The 18,632-nt window shown below is 39.4% G+C and overlaps 1 protein-coding gene across 10 annotated transcripts; it reads left to right on the plus strand.

Moving 5' to 3' along the window:
* Window positions 1-672: 672 nt before the first annotated feature.
* On the plus strand, window positions 673-10,022 carry LOC117409110 (arylsulfatase J-like). Of its 10 annotated transcripts, none has more exons than XR_009309168.1 (3): window positions 713-1,364; window positions 1,526-1,753; window positions 8,096-8,231. XR_009309168.1 is itself a non-coding variant. In XM_034014752.3 (2 exons), the coding sequence occupies exons 1-2, from the start codon at window positions 2,009-2,011 to the stop codon at window positions 9,459-9,461; spliced, it is 1,713 nt and encodes a 570-aa protein (XP_033870643.3). In that variant the 5' UTR covers window positions 1,844-2,008; the 3' UTR covers window positions 9,462-10,022. The 10 variants fall into 10 exon arrangements, 1 of the variants encoding a protein (XP_033870643.3); XR_009309172.1 differs by having other exon boundaries at window positions 713-1,262; XR_009309175.1 differs by having other exon boundaries at window positions 721-954; window positions 1,636-1,753.
* The last annotated feature ends 8,610 nt before the right edge of the window (window positions 10,023-18,632 follow it).

The raw sequence follows: 18,632 nt of genomic DNA on the forward strand, positions 1-18,632 counted from the left end.
AAACTCAAAAAAGCTTTAAAAAACTTTGTTTAAAATGATAACAACAAAAACTAAACACACACTAGAGTCGAAAATTGAAACGGCAAAATTACAGTATGTATGCTGAATATAATTTTCAATCGTAGTAGAGGAATTGTATTCAATATTCTTTATTCTTAAGTATGTCATTCACTAGTGCAGTCATATTGATTATATTAATATTGTTGCTTGTTTTCACTTCTGTGGCTCTTTTTGTTGCAATGTGTAAATATAAAGCACTATACAATGTAGTTGTGTAGAACATCGTTGTGTACATTACAAATGAATTATTTTGTAACTACGTTCCAGTATAAATGACACAATTGGAAACGTTTCCTCCGAACATTGCAATTAATAAACAGTTAAAACGATTATGTTCAAATGGTTTGACTTTTATTTAATGTCCCACGTGGTTAGGAGGTCAAGATAATGGTTAAAAATTACAACATAAGAAACGACATTAAAATAGGGTTTACCATGTGGCTCCAGATTAACCGGACGCTGTGAGACAGAACGGGATTTCAAATTTGCCCCTAAATTGAAATAAATGAAGGTGTAAATGAACCATCCTTAGCTACAGTTAAGAATGGTGCTTAAATACCCGCATGCGCGTCAAATAATTGTATTACACCAAGAATGAATTGCAGGCAGTCGCTATTTTTTTCTGTTTGTTAAAATTCAATCGCCCATATTATTCTGCAAATACAATCGCATCATCGTCTCGTTGCTCTATCGATAAATTAGCTATTCGTTCATTAAGATGTGATCAGAAGCAGCTGATCAGTGTGAATTGTTTGCTGCGCCCAAGCAATTCCACCACAGTAGGATTAATCTCAGCAAAGGTGGAGCTCATTTATACGTGAATTACTTTCAATGTAGGGGGAATTTTGAAATCCCGGTCTGTCTCAAAGCGTCCGGTTAATCTGGAGCCATATGGTAACCCTAATTAAAACACGTTCTGCATTTATTTTCACTAACACCCGTAAGCACTATTCAAACATCTAAGTGAAAGACTGCACTGCCAGTCCCTATTGGTTTGTTGCTATGTGCTCTCGAGTCTCAGTCACACTCATAGTCATACTCAGTCAGAGACGCCAGTCTCATTCTGAGACGAGATTTGGTGATAGAACTCCAATACAAAAACTTTAAAACGGACAGAAATGGATGATAATAACACTCCGTTATGAAACGCTGTATGCCACATTTCTAATTGGAGCTTAAGGAAAATATCGCTATGGTGCTGAGTAAGTAATTGTTCTCGAGTCCGGTAGGAAAAGCAGAAACCTGGACATCTCACAAGAAACAGACCCAACAGAGCATTGTGAATCATTCTGCTTTTAAGATACGTGGGTAAATCATTCATAATTCTGAAATTGCATCTTTATTCTAAAACATTGAAAACTACTTAGGAACTTTTAAGTTTTTGTGTGATTATTCCGCGGTGGTCTGCGTTTTTATCTGTTGCACATAGCAAATCAATCGAATAATGCAAAGTTCATGTTCTTAGGGATCAAATTTCAACAACAGACGGAATAAACGACTCCACTGGAAACCTTGTAATAACAGTCTTGCAAGTTAAAAGAAAACATTCTTACATTGTGGAAAACATTATTGCAGTTTCTTGAGATGCTAACAAACAATGCTTCAAACTGGACCCGAAGCCAGGAGGAGGCTCCAGAAACTAACGCTTTGAAGAATGATTATTTGAACGCAAGAAGCTGCTGTTTTGGACATTGTAAGTAGTAGAAATAATAATACATGAAAACGGAGTGAGTAACGGTATGCCAGTAACACATTTTGAGTGCCAGCTTTTACAACTTTTTTTTTTTTTTTTTTTTCCTGAACGTATGTGCTGCCTGCACGTTTTCCTGCTTCGCGTATGATATTCAGAAATGTTTATCCTCCTATGGGCAATTAATGAAAGAACTGTAACTATTTTATTGTTTTTCGTTTGTGCTTAATCTTGGCTGGTTCCACTTACCTGCTGTGAATGGCACCGTTTGGTTTGTTGCAATTAAATGCCCTCGCGAGAATGTTTGTACTTGGAGTCCTGACTGGCTTCTCAGTTGTCGGTATGCTGATTTACGGTTACCTGTCGTGGGAAAACCTCCATTCCAGGGTACACGACAGGGCAGAAAACGAAATAGACAAGCCTACCTCTCAACCTCACATTATTTTCATCCTGGCAGATGACCAGGGATTCAGAGACGTAGGGTACCATGGTTCTGAATTCAAAACCCCCACTATAGACAGACTAGCTGCTGAAGGGGTTAAGCTGGAGAATTACTACGTTCAGCCTATATGCACGCCATCAAGAAGTCAGTTCATTACTGGCAGGTAAGCGTGTCCGCAGTCTATTGAAGCCATCATTTTATACACACCTGGAGATTGAATGCATAGCCTCTCTTATGGAGGTGGCAGTAGAGAACTGTGATCATAGTCCCTTTTTTTTGCAATGCTATGTATGTGTACTGTAACTGTTTATGTAAAATGCAGCTGTCACTGTCAATTGCAATACTATATAATAAGTGTAGTTTACATGCACTCAAAGCATATTTATATTAACAAACAACATTTAGATTTTTTAACAAGGACAGATTAAAAGTCTCTGCTGCACCCAGGGAGGACAGATGGCTTTGTAACTTGTTTTTTTTTTTCAGTTACAGTGGTTTAGAGCAGGGGTTCCCAAACTTCTTTAGCCCAAGGTTCTCTATGAAATTAGACATCCTGACTGGACCTGCTCCCAGTCTATATGACATCTACAATAGTGTTCCTTACTATCACACACAAACTGTTAGTGTGGAGTTGTGGACAGCAGACATTAATATTATTAATGAAATCGAGCGTATGTCACATTCGAAAGCAAATAAAACACAACAACATTCATGTCATTGAATTGATTGTATGGAACAGCGTTTGTCAGGTATCAGTGATGTTGTGGATACAATATGTTTGTCCACTGGCTATATAGTGAAGATTGTACCTAGTGGGTTATAATTACAGTACAACTCATATGTTCAAATCGGCTTGCTTTTTGCAATATCCAAAATCTTAAGGTACAGATGTTCCTTTCCTGTGTACAGTAACACAGATTTATCTAAATATGCATCCCCTTTTATCAACCCCTTTTCCAGCTGTTCCACACTGGCAGTATTTTGAAAAGCCCACTACACCTATTGTATTACCTTCTTTATACAGTACATTAGAGTCTGACATGTGACCCCCATCTTCTTGGAATAATAAAGCCTATTGAAAATGGAAGCATTGCAAATATGCAAAAGGGCTTATGTCCACGGTTGTTTTTATAATTTTATAGTTCCTTCAGACATTCTTTCAAACCCTTCTTTTGTATATATTCTATGAAGAACTATTCTTATGTGCTCACAAATAGATGTTGCTGGAACCCCTCATGGTTCTGTTTGGAACCCTTTGATTAAATATTGAGTTCTATAGAAAGCCATAAGGAACCCTGTAGTTCAATATAGAATGCGGTTAGAGTACAAGCTACTGTACTGTAAGTTTGATATTGCAATAACTCCTAAACGAGAGAGCTTTTATACTATGCTTACAATATGCATTACTTTGATGACAAAGAAATGAATCCATATGGTGGCATGATTTTTCCACAGACCTGATTTAAACCTGATGTAAATAATATAATATATAAACGCAATGAGCAAGGTATTTCCTTTGTGTGAGGAGGTAGGAGGTACAGTATTTGCATGGCCAATAGATTTAACATGACTCCAACATCTCTGTTACCTGGCTACGAAAGTTAAAGTATGTAACCTTGCATACATTTTCTTCTAAAATTACTGTACATTATTTATGAGTTGCACTGAGGAATCTTGTGTCTCGAGATAGCTATAAATTCTGCCCCGTTTGGAAATGTGGTTTCTAAACATGTATGTATGCATTCACACATAAAAATGGAAGAATTACAGAAACAGCATCTAGATGGTCTCTTTCTAGAAATCAAAGAAAAGTACTGGGATGTATGATTACTATCATGTAAGCATGGTAAAAATGAAAATGTACCATAGGGCATTGTTTTAATAGGTGCTGGTTATAATGTTCTATTCATGCCTTGTGCAATATTCATATTAATATGATTATTTATGACCAGATTTCTAATTCATTTATTAATCAACAGTTCACAAATGGTCAGTTAGGTTCATGGCATATGTCCAGTTAGTCATGGAATAACCAGAAGTGAGTATTATGACAATGACTCATTATGTAAAGGGAAGCGCTTCAGCTCAAATATCAAGTCTAAACAATGCTATGATGATTTTCTCACCAGTTACAGATGGAACAGCCAAGTCACTGTCACTTTCTCTGTAAAAATACACTGCTTTACTACACTTTATATGATTTGTACTATAGTATACTGCAGCAAAGCTTAAAAAATAACTGCAATAATCATATAAGAGTCATGTGATAGTAACGTGTAAGTGCCGTTGCAGAGCTCTGTCTGGGGTCCTGTTTATTCTTAGATATATCATATACAACATGGCAGGCAAAGATGGCAGACAGATACACCAGTCAAGAAGGAAAAATAAAGGAAATCAGCCTCTGCATTGCTGCTGGTGAATTGGAAAGTTCCTTCAACATTTAACTAAGTCAATTCTTAAAACAGGTGCTGAGAAAAAAAGGTTGTTTCAAATTGATGGAGCAAAAAATGCAAGAGAGCATTTTCAGTGGTCTTCTTAACAGTCAGAATGTAGAAAACGAGATGTTTAATTCACTGGCATTGCTGCTGGTTAACATTGGTGAGGTTTATGTGTTGCCTCTTGCTTCGTGTCTCTCCACCTGATACGAATACGTTTTAACAACTTTATAATGAAGATGTCAGATGAAGCAGAATGGATTTACAGGAATAGTAGGAGAGGGAGTGTGGATCCCCTTTATTATGATTAAACAGCATACTTACAGTATCTTTGGGGCATCCTTAATTTGTGTAGTATGCAAGAAACAAACTAAAAAACATGTTCAGCACAAAATCACTCTCGCAATTAACGATTTACATTTGCAAATAAAACACACATTACAAATATCAGGCCAGATTTATTAAGGTTTATATCCTGTGGAAAATGTATGATGTACCTTGTGAAAAAAATGGGATGCTGTATACATTTTTTTTTTTTTTAGTAAGGATTTCAAGCTGATTTAATTTAATTGTAGCTGCAGCAGCAGACATATTGTTGGAACCTTTTAAGAGAAGCAGTAACTTGTTCAAAGTGCTGTAATCATCCACTTTGAAACTGCCTTTGGCATTACATCCTTAATCATTCAGTTTATTTAGATTAGTAGTTGGCTTTTATATTGCAATTTGAAAAACATTATGCCTAATTAGTAGATTATTAGTTCTCACAACAAAACTTTTCGTGTCCTGTTCCTGTTCCCTAAGTCTGGCATGGGTTGCTCAGTGAAATACCTTAGCTCCTACTGCCATGGCATTGTATGGCCTGAGCCGAGAGTTTTTTCTCATGTCACCTGATTAGATATTTTTGTGTTTAAATATTTCCATTTAGCGTAATGCAAATAGCACTTTTGTATTTAACCACATTCTAAATCAGTATTTTATGCAGGAAAAATGCAGTCCTGTAGAAGTACTGGAACAAAAAAATGACCACAGGTTTCCACGTGTAATCGTTTCAAATAATAAATCGTGAAAGAGGTCCTCAGTCAGTTTTTGCCATTTGTAATCTGATTGAAAAGTAGCCCAATTGTCAAATTACATTATTTCCCCTTTTCACTAAATTCCTGCATCCCCATCACAGATGTTTCCATAGACTTATATTGTGCACATCTGTGCTGAAGCTGCAGTGAATCCAGAGAGCTGAGTGCTGTATACATTAGTTTAAGTTATTTCAATTATCTATCTATGTCAGCAAGAATTTTTATTTGAGACAAGGGTGTTGTAAGCTTGTCTACAGACAGGAAAGGTGTGGGGTGAGTTGGTGCTGTTCAAGCTTCCCTAAAAGGTTGTATTATAAATATAAATAGTTATATAAAGAATGAAAGTAGATTTATTATTGTTCCTAATAGAAATAAAGGGATCCATCAAATATTTTATGTATTAGTAAGTCCATAATGTAGACATTAAACTGTATTTTACATTTTAGGATCAAATAAAAACATCTAAGTTTGTTATATCTGGGCATATAGACAGTCCATTACAGAAAAGAGATACTTATAATCATTTAAACCTATTTTTGCCACCAGAATAAATGATATTTATTCAATAACACTGACATCATTTATTTTGGTATTACTGAAACTCTCCTCATCTAACTTAACAGTATGTATTATTACTAACTTTCAGCATTTGGAGAAGTTTTTAAATAATTAATCTTAATTATTCCAAACAAAAGCAGGCAGCCTTTATCCATTTAGTTTTTATAGACATGCAAGGGTGTGCAATTCATATCGCCCGACGCCCGGACAACAAGATTTTTGTGAGGGACAACAAGTTTTACTGTTATACTTTGCCCATTGGACAAATAGTTTTGTTTTTATTTATTTTTATTATGTTCATTCTGTTGCTAGAAAAACACTCTGGGTATATTTCTAGAGAGTCAAATAAGTTTCAGAAAACTGAATTGCGGAAGTCTATCAACAACACAAACATTTTAAAACGTGTGTATATCCCACCCCTATCACTTCTGATTGGCTAGTTGTGGAAAAAGCTGATCTTCTATTGGTTACAAAGAAACCCAGAAATTGCTGCCAAGAGAGGCTTTGGCAAGGCACAGACTAATCATTGAAATTAGCAAATAGGTGATACTGCTTTCTTTATACATTAACCTGACAGCAGCAATCTAGTAAGGTTACAAAAAAAAAAAAAAAAAAACCCATCATAGTCTCTAAGGTATTAGCGGATTAGAAAAAATCGTGTTGTGTAATTTATACAATTATTTCTGAGTCAACTTTGTGGTCAAGCACGTACTTGTTGGGATGTTTAAAATAAATGTGAAGTTTACTGTTTAGAAAGATTTCAAGACAAACTTTCCCTGGCATAAAATGAATTTTATTTTTTCGATTTTAGTGTTGCTAACCTAGTTTTTCATTTACCATATTTACATATGTTTTAGATTTAAACACTATATTAAAATATATTTATATCTTTTTTTTTTTTTTACTAGATTTGAACAGAAGCGATATTAATTATTTATTGGACATCGATTTGTGAAACTATTATAACATGAAGATTGACAAATATGTTTATAATTATATAACTGAAATGCTTATATATGAGATTATCTGTACAATATTCTATTATTATTTTAAAATAAAATACTGTAAATCTCATGGCAATGTGTTTATGTATTCATTCATTTATGTATTTATTTTTCAGTGAGAGTAATGCAGGGAAAGAATATTGCCCCCCCCCCCCCCCCCCCCCAATAAAAGCCATCAGGGTATGAAACCAGGATCACCCTGCTGCAGCAGTGTTCCAGTTAGCCATCATGGGATGCTAGATAAGGAAAATAGCTATAACATGTTGTACACTGTTTAAAAAAAAAAAAAGTTTATAATAGAAATAAACAAAAGAAAAACACATTTTGTCTTTGCAGAATTTGATGGAGCCTACTGTAAATATTGTGTGCATTTTTGGGTCACAGGGAAGCCCAAATCCTACAAGTTATATTTTACTTTGTGTGTGTTGTTTGTGACAGGGAGGGGGCAAGTAGATTTTTCTAGCATTATGTCCCTTGGACAAGAAGGTTTTTTCAGAAATTGCACACATCTGCACATAGTTTTGATAATGTAATTTGTACTAGCTTTTAAAGCTTTTCAAATGTTTACTATTATTGTCTTACTTCATACTAGATGGTTGTACAATGTGTGGAGATTCAAAAGCATTTAGAATTGCTCCATAATAAACAAATGCATTAAGTAGATTAAAACAAGTCTTAAATTTCTAATTATGCAATTTGCATTATACTGTAGTTTAGTAATTGGTATTTTATTATTTTATAAAACATGGTGCACATTGCAATTTGAAGAGATTGCGGTATATAATGTTTATCTAATACACTGATTTGATGGATTTTTTCCTCTTATTTTTTAGATATCAAATCCACACTGGCCTTCAGCACTCCATTATAAGACCCACTCAGCCTAACTGTTTACCGTTGGATAATGTGACGCTACCTCAAAAACTGAAGGATGTAGGGTACTCCACACATATGGTTGGGAAGTGGCACCTGGGGTTTTATAAAAGAAACTGCATGCCAACTCAAAGGGGCTTTGACACCTTCTTTGGCTCTCTGTTGGGAAGTGGTGATTACTACAAACATTTTAAATGTGACAGCCCTGGAATATGTGGCTATGACTTGCATGAGGGTGAGAATGCAGCTTGGGAGCACGACAACGGGATCTACTCCACAATAATGTACACACAAAAGGTGGTGGACATTCTAGCATCTCACAACCCCAGGAAGCCTCTCTTTCTGTACTTGGCTTTCCAGGCAGTGCACTCCCCCCTGCAGGTGCCCAGCAGGTACTTGGAACACTACAAATCAATTACCAATTTGCACAGGAGGAAATACGCTGCCATGGTAACCTGCCTAGATGAAGCTATCAACAATGTGACATTGGCTTTGAAGAAGTATGGTTACTACGACAACAGCATAATTGTGTACTCCTCGGACAATGGAGGGCAGCCCATGGCAGGAGGGAGCAATTGGCCTCTCCGGGGGAGCAAAGGGACGTATTGGGAAGGAGGCATTCGTGCGGTGGGGTTTGTGCACAGCCCTCTGTTGCTAAACAAAGGCACCTTGTGTCGGGGTCTTCTGCATATTACTGATTGGTATCCCACTTTGGTGACGTTGGCTGAAGGCCAGCTTGACGAAGACCTGCTCTTGGATGGTTACGATGTGTGGGAGACTATTAGTGAAGGAATGCCCTCACCTCGGCTGGACATCCTACACAACATTGACCCCATTTACACCAAGGCCAAAAATGGGTCCTGGCAAGCCGGCTACGGCATCTGGAACACTGCCATCCAGGCAGCCATCAGGGTTGGGGACTGGAAGCTGCTGACAGGTATCCCTGGGTACAGCGACTGGGTTCCACCACAAGCCTTCTCTGGACTCATGACTAACCGCTGGCACAAGGAACGGGTGTCCTGGGACCTGGGTAAGTCTGTCTGGCTCTTCAACATCACAGCGGACCCCTACGAGCGGGCAGACTTGTCTCGCCGGTACCCTCACATAGTCAAGCAGCTGCTGCTCAAGCTGGCCAAGTACAACAAGACCGCAGTGCCCGTCAGATACCCCCCCAAGGACACCAGCAGCAACCCCCAGTTAAATGGAGGGGTATGGGGCCCCTGGTATAAAGATGATGAGAGAAAGAACAATCTTGTCACCAATCTTCTCAGCAAGAAGAAGCGGGGGAAAAAAATGAAAACAAAAAAGTTGAGAAAGAAAGTGTGATAGGCCTGGGTTGCCTTAGCTGAACATACTGTACTCTTCTCAGGGAAGTTGAAGGCCTCCCATAACAGTTGCATATGAACAAATATACAGATTCATTGACCTGCATGTGCACACAAAATAAACACAGACTTCTTGTTTTGTAATTGAGGTGCTTCAGTGAACAGGGTTGAGATTGTGGTAAATACTTTTAGGAGACAAAATGTTCCCAGAGAATGGTGCTTTCTTTCTCTCAGTTTCCTGTTGAATTTCAGAAACTGGAGATATATTTAAATTGACAATGCCTTTTGGGGTAGGAAATAAAAATAGTATAATATATTGTTGACTGACAGACACATTTTGTTGTTAGGCTAGCTATGAAGATACATTTGTAACTGAAGAGCCTGGTTTCAGTGAACATAACTGCTGTTGCAAGGTAAATGAAAAAGAGCTTCCTGTGACTTAGCCTTTGTTAGTACTTTTATAGTACCAGTTCTTAGGGATGTGCAAAAATGCTGATTTTTGCGGCTAAAATGTCCTCATTTTTGCATTTGATTAAAATGATCTGGATTAAAAATGTTACAATTGTGCTGTATTTCTAAAAGAAAATTCTAATGCTACCCAGTTGCATATGTATAAGATTTGTTAGGATTATAGCAGGGATATCAATTATTTTTCTACTAATTCTATAAAGGTGCAATTCATTGTTTTGAATAATGGTACTTTTAAAAAAACAAACAAACAAAAAAAAACACAATAGAACCCTGGTAAAAGTTGATTGTAGTGTACAATGTAAAAGTAGTGAAGCATGCATGACAGTAAAACATTGGGAAATCATAATGAAATAAAGGTAAAGCACAAGGAACCACAATAAAAGCATTTTGTTTACAGAGGAATGTATGGCAAATAATTTACCCACGTAAGCTATTACATGGAAATGCCTTACTTACTTGATAAATGTTCTGAAGGATAAGTTTACAAAGGTTTGCATAGCATAAATAAGCAATAGGACCTGTATATCAGGTAAGGCCTGCCTCCTGCAGTTACCGTATTCCTTTGAATTTAAGACTCCCTCGAATTTAAGACGCAGTCCAAATTTACCACCCTCAATTTGAGGAAAAAATAAAACATCAGATAAATATGCATTTACAAATATACGACCTCAATTACGCTGTTGTATCGTACAAAACTGACATGAAACAGTGTAGTTGTAGATTAACCACAGAGCTTGTTTATTGTGCTGCGCACTGTATAATATTTAAGCGTCTCTGTCGTACACGAACCACCACTCGCTTACGGCATCACCCATCCCGGCAACAGCAAGCATGACACAACATTCCATGGCATCAGGCAACATGTAACCTAGCAACCACAACAGGTTTGAACACTGCTTGGTATGTCGAAAAGTACAGGGGTCTGATCAGAATTTCCGATCTGTTCAAGCTGGAACTGTTTGTTAGAAATGCTGAAATTGTAAACGTTTCTCTTGGAATTCCTCAGGAAGCTTGGTTTGTTTTTTTCTCAGCAGTGTCACGTTGCTGTTTGTTTACTCGGGCAGACGCCTTTGTTGTCTTTTCTCGGCAGTCAGTGATGTTGCTGTTTGTGTACTCGGGTAGCCACATCTTTTTAAAACATACTTTTTAAAACTCATTTTCTATATTTACCATTTTATGCATGGATTTTTTTTATAGGTTTACATGGCAACATGGCAACATTTGCTGTAAATCCTGGAAAATAAACAAAAACATGCACTCACTTGCAATTTAGGAAGGATGTGGCCTCCAGATAAGTAAAAGTGCCTATTTAATGGAAATCAAAATGTTTATGATCATTTCTGGGATAGGATGCATTAATCATGTCTAAGGGGAAAGAGAAAAAGGGTGGACATTGTACATTATAAACTATAGAAGGGGATGTACTGTAGAAGTATGCCTGTTTATTCTTTCAATTCCAATTGATACCATGATTAAAACCTTCACTAAAGGTGTGCATTGTTAATCACTGGAACTAAACTAATATCATACACAATTAAGTATTCAAATGTTGGTGGTGGGGGAACGATGCTTTCTAAGTTTAAATAGTCATACTTTACACATGATTATCCGGGTGAAGTTAAGATGAGAAGACAGAACAGGAGTTGTGGGAATAAAAGTTGTGGGGAGAAGGAGTCAGATGAGGAACCAGTCACTGGAATAAAATAAACAAAAGTCCAGCTTTTTAATAGAACATTTCGCTGCCTCATCTTGGCATGGACATGACAACAAGGTAAACCAGTCCAAAAGCAGATCTCACTAGCCACTACAGACTCCATTGAGAAAGACCTCTAGTTGAAAAGCTGTTTCATTGTTTATGTTCAGTAACATGATCAGTAACTTATTTTTCAAGGTAGTCCCCCGTATTTTTTATTTTTTTTTAATTAAAGAGCCATCTTATTAAAGTCTTACTGAACAGAATGGGTATGGTTTAAAACACAACACATTACTTTCCCTAGCTTTCTGCTTTGTTGTACATATTCCTGCAATATGTTTTCTACATAAATGTTATTGTGTTGATCTTTTTATTATGATATCATAAATCAGTTTTGACCAGTTATTTGGCTTTTATCATGGTTGTGAATTGGGTCCTCCCATCAAAATGTCTTCTGAATTCACAACACAACGGCTGTTTGAATCCAACCTGTTTAATCAGAAACATTACAATGGTTCCCAACTCCTCTCAGATTAATTTTGATTGATTCATCTGTCTATCATCTTTGCTAGGATCTTACTTTCTCGCACTGACACCAATGAAACACTGCTGCAAGTAGTAACAAGAACGTGATTAAAGCAGACTGCAGTTTTGCATGAATGAGTTGTATTACTATGCCCTTATTAGGTGTTTGCTGTTTCACTGTTAGACTAGAGCAAAAGAGACTGTGGGTTATTGCAGTACTGCTGTGGTTTTATACATCCCTGCTGGTGTTATTACCTTAAGACCATGACTTAATAATTTCAGGGGGTATAATCCAATTAAACCAGGCACTGGAAGAATTGAAAATGGTGTTAAAATCTAACTGGTGTTAAAAAAAAAAAAGTATATTTAATTCAATGTACATATTTTATAGAACGGTAACTATTGTACCATTTTTTTTTCTAAATACCTTAGCATTAATGTTATGTTATGTCTTGGTAATTACCAATACCAGTATTAAAAAGTAAAACATTAGGTGGTCTGGTAGATATTGCTTAGTGCTAAAAGACCTTCCCACATATTGGTAGAAAACAATGTTAAGAGCTATCTCAGTTGTTTTCAATCAACCAGCATTGCAGTTATACTTTAATTGTCAATTATCTTGTAAGCTAACTAGAGAGGGGTGAGGATTATTTCGAAGTGCTAACAAGGGAAGCCAGCAAACACTAAGGCCTGGAAGTGGCATATCTTGAAGACAGATTCCATGGATTGTATGTTAAATGTAAGTCTCAAGAAAGCAGATCTGGGAATCTCCTGAAATGAGCAATTACACACATGCAGAACTGGAACAATTTGTGTGGGGGTGTTCTTATTAAAGCCAACCCTAAGCAAACAGCCGGAGTCTCCATTTATCTAGATATGCATTACCACTTTGGTAGGGGTGTACATCATTAAGAAATACAGCACTTCATCAGTATATAATATTGCAACAGAAAACTGATCTGGAAGTACTGCAATTAAAGCTTTTACTGTTATGTTCATCTATATGTCAGTGCCTAGTAATCCCTTGACTCCAGGCAGTAGAACCAGCAGAAATGCTGGATTATTGCCTGACAGAAGCATACAACACATTTCTTTTTTCAAATATCAACACCATAGGTTCAAAATGATATTTCGATTGAAAGCACAATGATAAAGCTGTTTTATGGTTCTAATAAGGAACTAAGATATGTGTGCACATCAAAACAGCATTAGTATAGCATGGTATCAATTTTCTTTTGCATGCATAGGCAGCAGTGTGGAGTAGTGGTTAGGGCTCTGGACTCTTGACCAGAGGGTCGTGGGTTCTGCTGCTGCTGTACCCTTGAGCAAGGTACTTTACCTAGATTGCTCAAGTAAAAACCCAACTGTATAAATGGGTAATTGTATGTAAAAATAATGTGATATCCTGTAACAGTTGTAAGTCACCCTGGATAAGGGCGTCTGCTAAGAAATAAATAATAATAATAATGATGCAAGTGTGGCCAGTGTTATTTATGCATTTATTTTTTACATTTATTTTTTCTGTCATTGTGTACTGTAATAAATCATGGGCTTGCCATATGTTACCACAGTAATTTAGTATGTTAGCTAATGTGTTGGGGGCAAGTTGTTTTCTGTGATATGAATATATTTACTGCCTTACATTCTCATGATGATTCCAGAGGATGACATACTGTATACTCAGGTATGGAAAGTATTCATCTACTTTTTGGCTTGAATACAACGCATTTGAGATGATTCATTCTGTTCATTTGGCTCATACTGTTTTTTGGGTTAATGTTTTTTGGGTTATAACTTATAGTTTGATAAACTGAAGATTTACTCCATGGTGGCTTCTTACTAGTTCCACTGCAGTTCTGTTTTAAAGAGTGCATAGGCCTCAAAGAATGCCTGCATTGCGGCCACACTTTCATATTAAATGTCCTTTAAACACATCCATTAACATGTTTGGCTGTTTGTTACTATGTGTTATTTCTACTGTAACCTTCACAACCACATTTGTTTCTTTAAAACTTCAATCTTTTTGGGTTATCAAATCTTAAAGTTTAAGAGTAATGACTGCCCCTTACATATTATTGTATATTCTTCGTACCAAGCAGGTAACTTAAATAAGCAAGTCAGGGAAGACTACTGTTAATGGAACTGCACAGTTCAAGCACTGCATTTCTGTTTTAGTCATTGCTCTAGGCCTTAAAGAATGCCAACATTTGGTCACTCTTCAATGTTGAATGTCATACAAAAACTAGTCACCCACATAATCATGTAGTTGTTTAATCATATCCTGATGTAACTTTCACTATTATCTGCTGTATTATTGAATTGTGGTTTGTCACACTTGAGAATTATTGTATTTCTTGTTCTTATTGTATGACTTATATTGTAACACTTGAATGTATTTGTATTTGCTTGCGATTGTAAGTCGCCCTGGATAAGGGCGTCTGCTAAGAAATAAATAATAATAATAATAATAATAATAATAATAATAGTCGGTTATTATGTGTTATATCTACAGTAATCTTCACATCAAATAACCTCAATAAGCTAGTAAAGAAAGACTACTATTAGTGGAATAGCAGTCAGTGTGTGCTGTTGACGTTCTGACATCAGGCCCTTAGCATCCACACCAAGGTCTCCTCCAGCCAACCAGGCATTTTTAAGAAGGACCAGCTGCCACAGTCCCCACACCCAAGGGAGCTTCTGTTGCTGGTGTAGCAACTGCTGCTGCCAGGCTGGGGAAGCCAGTGATGAACCACTCTTAGTTCCTTAAAAATATATGGGGATGCAGAAACTAGCTGTCCTCACAGTTTTGCTGGTCTGTGTCACTGTATAAAATGGGGTTGTGTTTAGCCAAATAGGTTAATTCCTATAGAGGGAGAAGGCAGAGGCAGAGGGAAAGATAGAGCTGTACATTAACCACATCTATTTTACTTGGTTCTCCTTCTTGGGCCATTCCATTAACACCCTAAAGAGCTAGCCCTCTGATGTTCATAGGAATGTAAGGTCACCAAAGGTTATGTAAATAGTTCCTGATACTGCTTTCCACCAAACAATCTCAAGACAGAGCTCCATAAAAGGTGTCTTAATGCTGATTTAAATGCTCTAGCCTGTTTTGCAAGCTTGTTTCATGTGGCTATTTGACAGGCACCTGGCAGACGTAGCTGAGCGTCCACATGTAATGTAGATGAGCTTGTGGGTGGCTTGATATTTATATGTACTGCCTCTGCGGAATGTTACGTCCTAGGAACTGGTCTGTTGAAGCATTACCTTTCTGATCTATTATAGATATGATTTCGAGATTCATTCTTTTATATATCATCTCATTAGCTTGACATTTTTGAGCAGCAGTGGGGAAAGAATTGCAGATAATCCTTTATGTTCACTGGAGCAAACTCAAGTGTGTTGGGCAGCGCGAGGCTCACAGTTGATTCATGTCAATTAGCCTGCAGAACTAAGGATTGATGGGAACCTCCTTAGTAACCTTTGGCGTATGAAATCATTGTCAAGGCTGTGAGAATTCAATTCCTTGGAAGCCAATAAAGTAGATTAGGGCTAGAGTTATTTGGAGAGTAATGAAAGTGGCAGCTCTCCAAGGCTAAACAGTGAGAAGGATAGAAGAAGGAATGATGTTGCTCCTTTCTCATCGTTACGCCCAAACATTAGCCTGCACTGTAATCTACTGTTCATTCTCTGTCTGATTTTCCTGGATACATAGACCTAGAGGGCTGGGAGATCACAGTAGACACACCCATCTCCTTCCTTCCTAATGTTCTTTGTTTTACATTTGAGAAGACTATTGTTCTTTGAATAAATCCTCCTCTGAAGAGACCACCTACTGAAGGGTGAGAGTGTACTTTTTTGCAGTCCTTCAGGGTGGTGCAGGTTTGTGATTTACTCCATCTGGTCTACATACATAGAGCAGATGGAGTAAATCACAAACCTATATATACAGTGCTCACTCGTTATAACACGCCCCTTTATAGTGCGGAATCGGTTATATTATTATTATTATTTATTTATTTATTTATTTCTTAGCAGACGCCCTTATCCATGGTGACTTACAATTGTTACAAGATATCACATTAAACAATTACATTATTTTTTACACATTATTTTTACATACAATAACCCATTCATACAGTTGGGTTTTTACTGGAGCAATCTAGGTAAAGTACCTTGCTCAAGGGTACAGCAGCAGTGTCCCCCATGTGGGATTGAACCCACGACTCTCCGGTCAAGAGTCCAGAGCCCTAACCACTACTCCACACTGCTAACTGTATACTCGCCTTATAATGGTATACGCGTTATAAGGCGGAACACAAATAGCACGGTCTTGTAACTATGGATCCCCAATATAGCGTTACAGAGGGTGAGCATGAGAGAGAGAGAGAGAGAGAGAGAGAGAGAGAGTAAGAGGGGCTGGCAGGGCTGAAAGTTCACATCATCCCATGATTTGAATGGAATGTGGAAGACTGTTCAGTCTGGGCACTTGGGGTTCTCCAGACCACCTGAAAAAATCTCAACGTAATGTAAAGGGAAATTTATAGTAAAATGGTAAAACCAGAGCAACAGATCCCAGAAGCTCTCAAACAGCATATTGTAGCGATCCTGGTGGTGGTGGGGGGGGGGGTGCAGGCACATAGAAGGGAGTGCAGGAAAAAGACTGGGAGATTGGAGAAAGCACGGTTGCAGTCTCAATTCTGTCCCAGGAGAAACCAAAAACGCTACATTGGTATCAGGAAAAGTGGGATAGGAATGAGACAGTTCGGAAAGCTAGCAGCAGCCTGGGGAGAAGACCCGGCCACTGAAGACAAGAGCGAGGTATGGGCCAAGATAAACCGCATTGCAGAGTCGATGCAGATGCATTCGCCCCAGCCAGACAGCGAAGGAGAAAGCCAGTGTGGCAGCACCAATCCGGACAGGAGAGACGGGAGCCGCCGAGACGGAGGAGCCGCCTGATGGGTGAGTTGGAGCTCTTGGTCCGCCAACAGTGTGAGGAGGCTCAGCGTCAGATCAAGGAGATCATGCGGGTGCTGGCTGCGTCCAATACTGCCCACAGTGACTCTGAGGTGGGGGAGGCTCCTTACGCAAGGCCGAGGATGGCAGAGAAGGAGGCGCGGCCGGCAGCGACCACGCAGGGTGCAGCGGTGACATCATCTCTGCGCATCAAAACAAACAAGTATGATGGATGGGGCAGCTGGGAGGCCTTTCAGGGTGCATTTCAAGCAATTGTGCTAGTGAACCAGTGGTCAGAGGTCGAGAAGGGAAGCTAGTTGATCGCTGCACTAGATGGGGCGGCAGAGCTACCAGGTGCGGGCTCCCATGGAGAGTGTGGCTATGGATGTCCTTGGGCCTTTCCCGAGGTCTAAGAAAGGGAACCTGTTCGTACTCGTGGCAATGGACTACTTCACAAAGTGGCCCAAGGTGTATGCTCTACTGGACCAGAGCGCAGCCACAGTTGCTAAGGCCTTCTTGGGGGTCATGTTCAGCCACTTTGGGGTGCCTGAGGAGCCCCACAGTGATCTGGGCCGCAATTTTGACAGCCGGTTCTTCGCGGAGGTGTGCAAGCGGAAGGGGATCCGGAAGACACGCACCACCCCCCTCCAACCCCATGGCGATGGACTCATTGAATGGTTTAACCGCACCCTGGCTGGACAACTGGCCATCTGGACCAGCCAGGACCAGAAAGACTGGGACCACCACATACCCCTGTCTCTTCTCACCTACCGGACAGCTGTCCAAGAGTCCACGGGGTGTACCCTGGCAGCTTTGATGTTTGGGAGGGAGCTGCGTACCCCTGTGGACCTGATCTTTGGGTGACCGCCTGGAGCAGAGGACGATCCTGCTCTGGCAGGCCTCGACTACATGCACGACCTGCAAGACTGGTTGGATCAGGCCCACCAGTTTGCACGGGAGCAGCTAGCGGGCACTGGACTTAGGCAAAAGTGGGCCTATGATGTGCGGAGCAAGGGACGGGACTTCCAGCCAGGTGAGTGGATCTGAGTGCACTGCCCCCGGTGAAAAAAAGGACTGAGCCCTAAGCTGGGAGGGGCTCTCAGAGGTGGTGTACCAGGTCCGGTTGAGGACTTGAGCGGAAGGTGGTCCTCCACCAGGACCGGCTTGCCCCCTATCAGCCCGGGGTTGACCAAGGAGGGACCGCCCCTACAACATGGGACTCCGGGGCTACTCAGGGGTCGTGACCAGAAGAGGGCCCACTGCTGTGGGAGACCCCGTCAGGCCCCGCGGAGACTACAGGACAGTTTCCTGGGTTAGGGTAGTGAGCGGGATGTCTCACTGCTAGGAGGGGGCAATGTAGCGATCCTGGGGGGGGGGAGGGAAGAGAATCAGGATAGTGTAGAGTGTGTACAAGGGATTGCATTGGGTGGGTATGCGTGCAGGGGTAGTGTGTGTGTGTGTGGATGTGTGTGGAGGTGCAGGTTGGGCACGATAGAAGGGGGGGGGGGGGAGCAAAGGCATATAAGGGAG

The sequence above is a fragment of the Acipenser ruthenus genome, chromosome 2 (assembly GCF_902713425.1).
Source record: "Acipenser ruthenus chromosome 2, fAciRut3.2 maternal haplotype, whole genome shotgun sequence".
Classification (NCBI taxonomy): Eukaryota; Metazoa; Chordata; class Actinopteri; order Acipenseriformes; family Acipenseridae; genus Acipenser; species Acipenser ruthenus.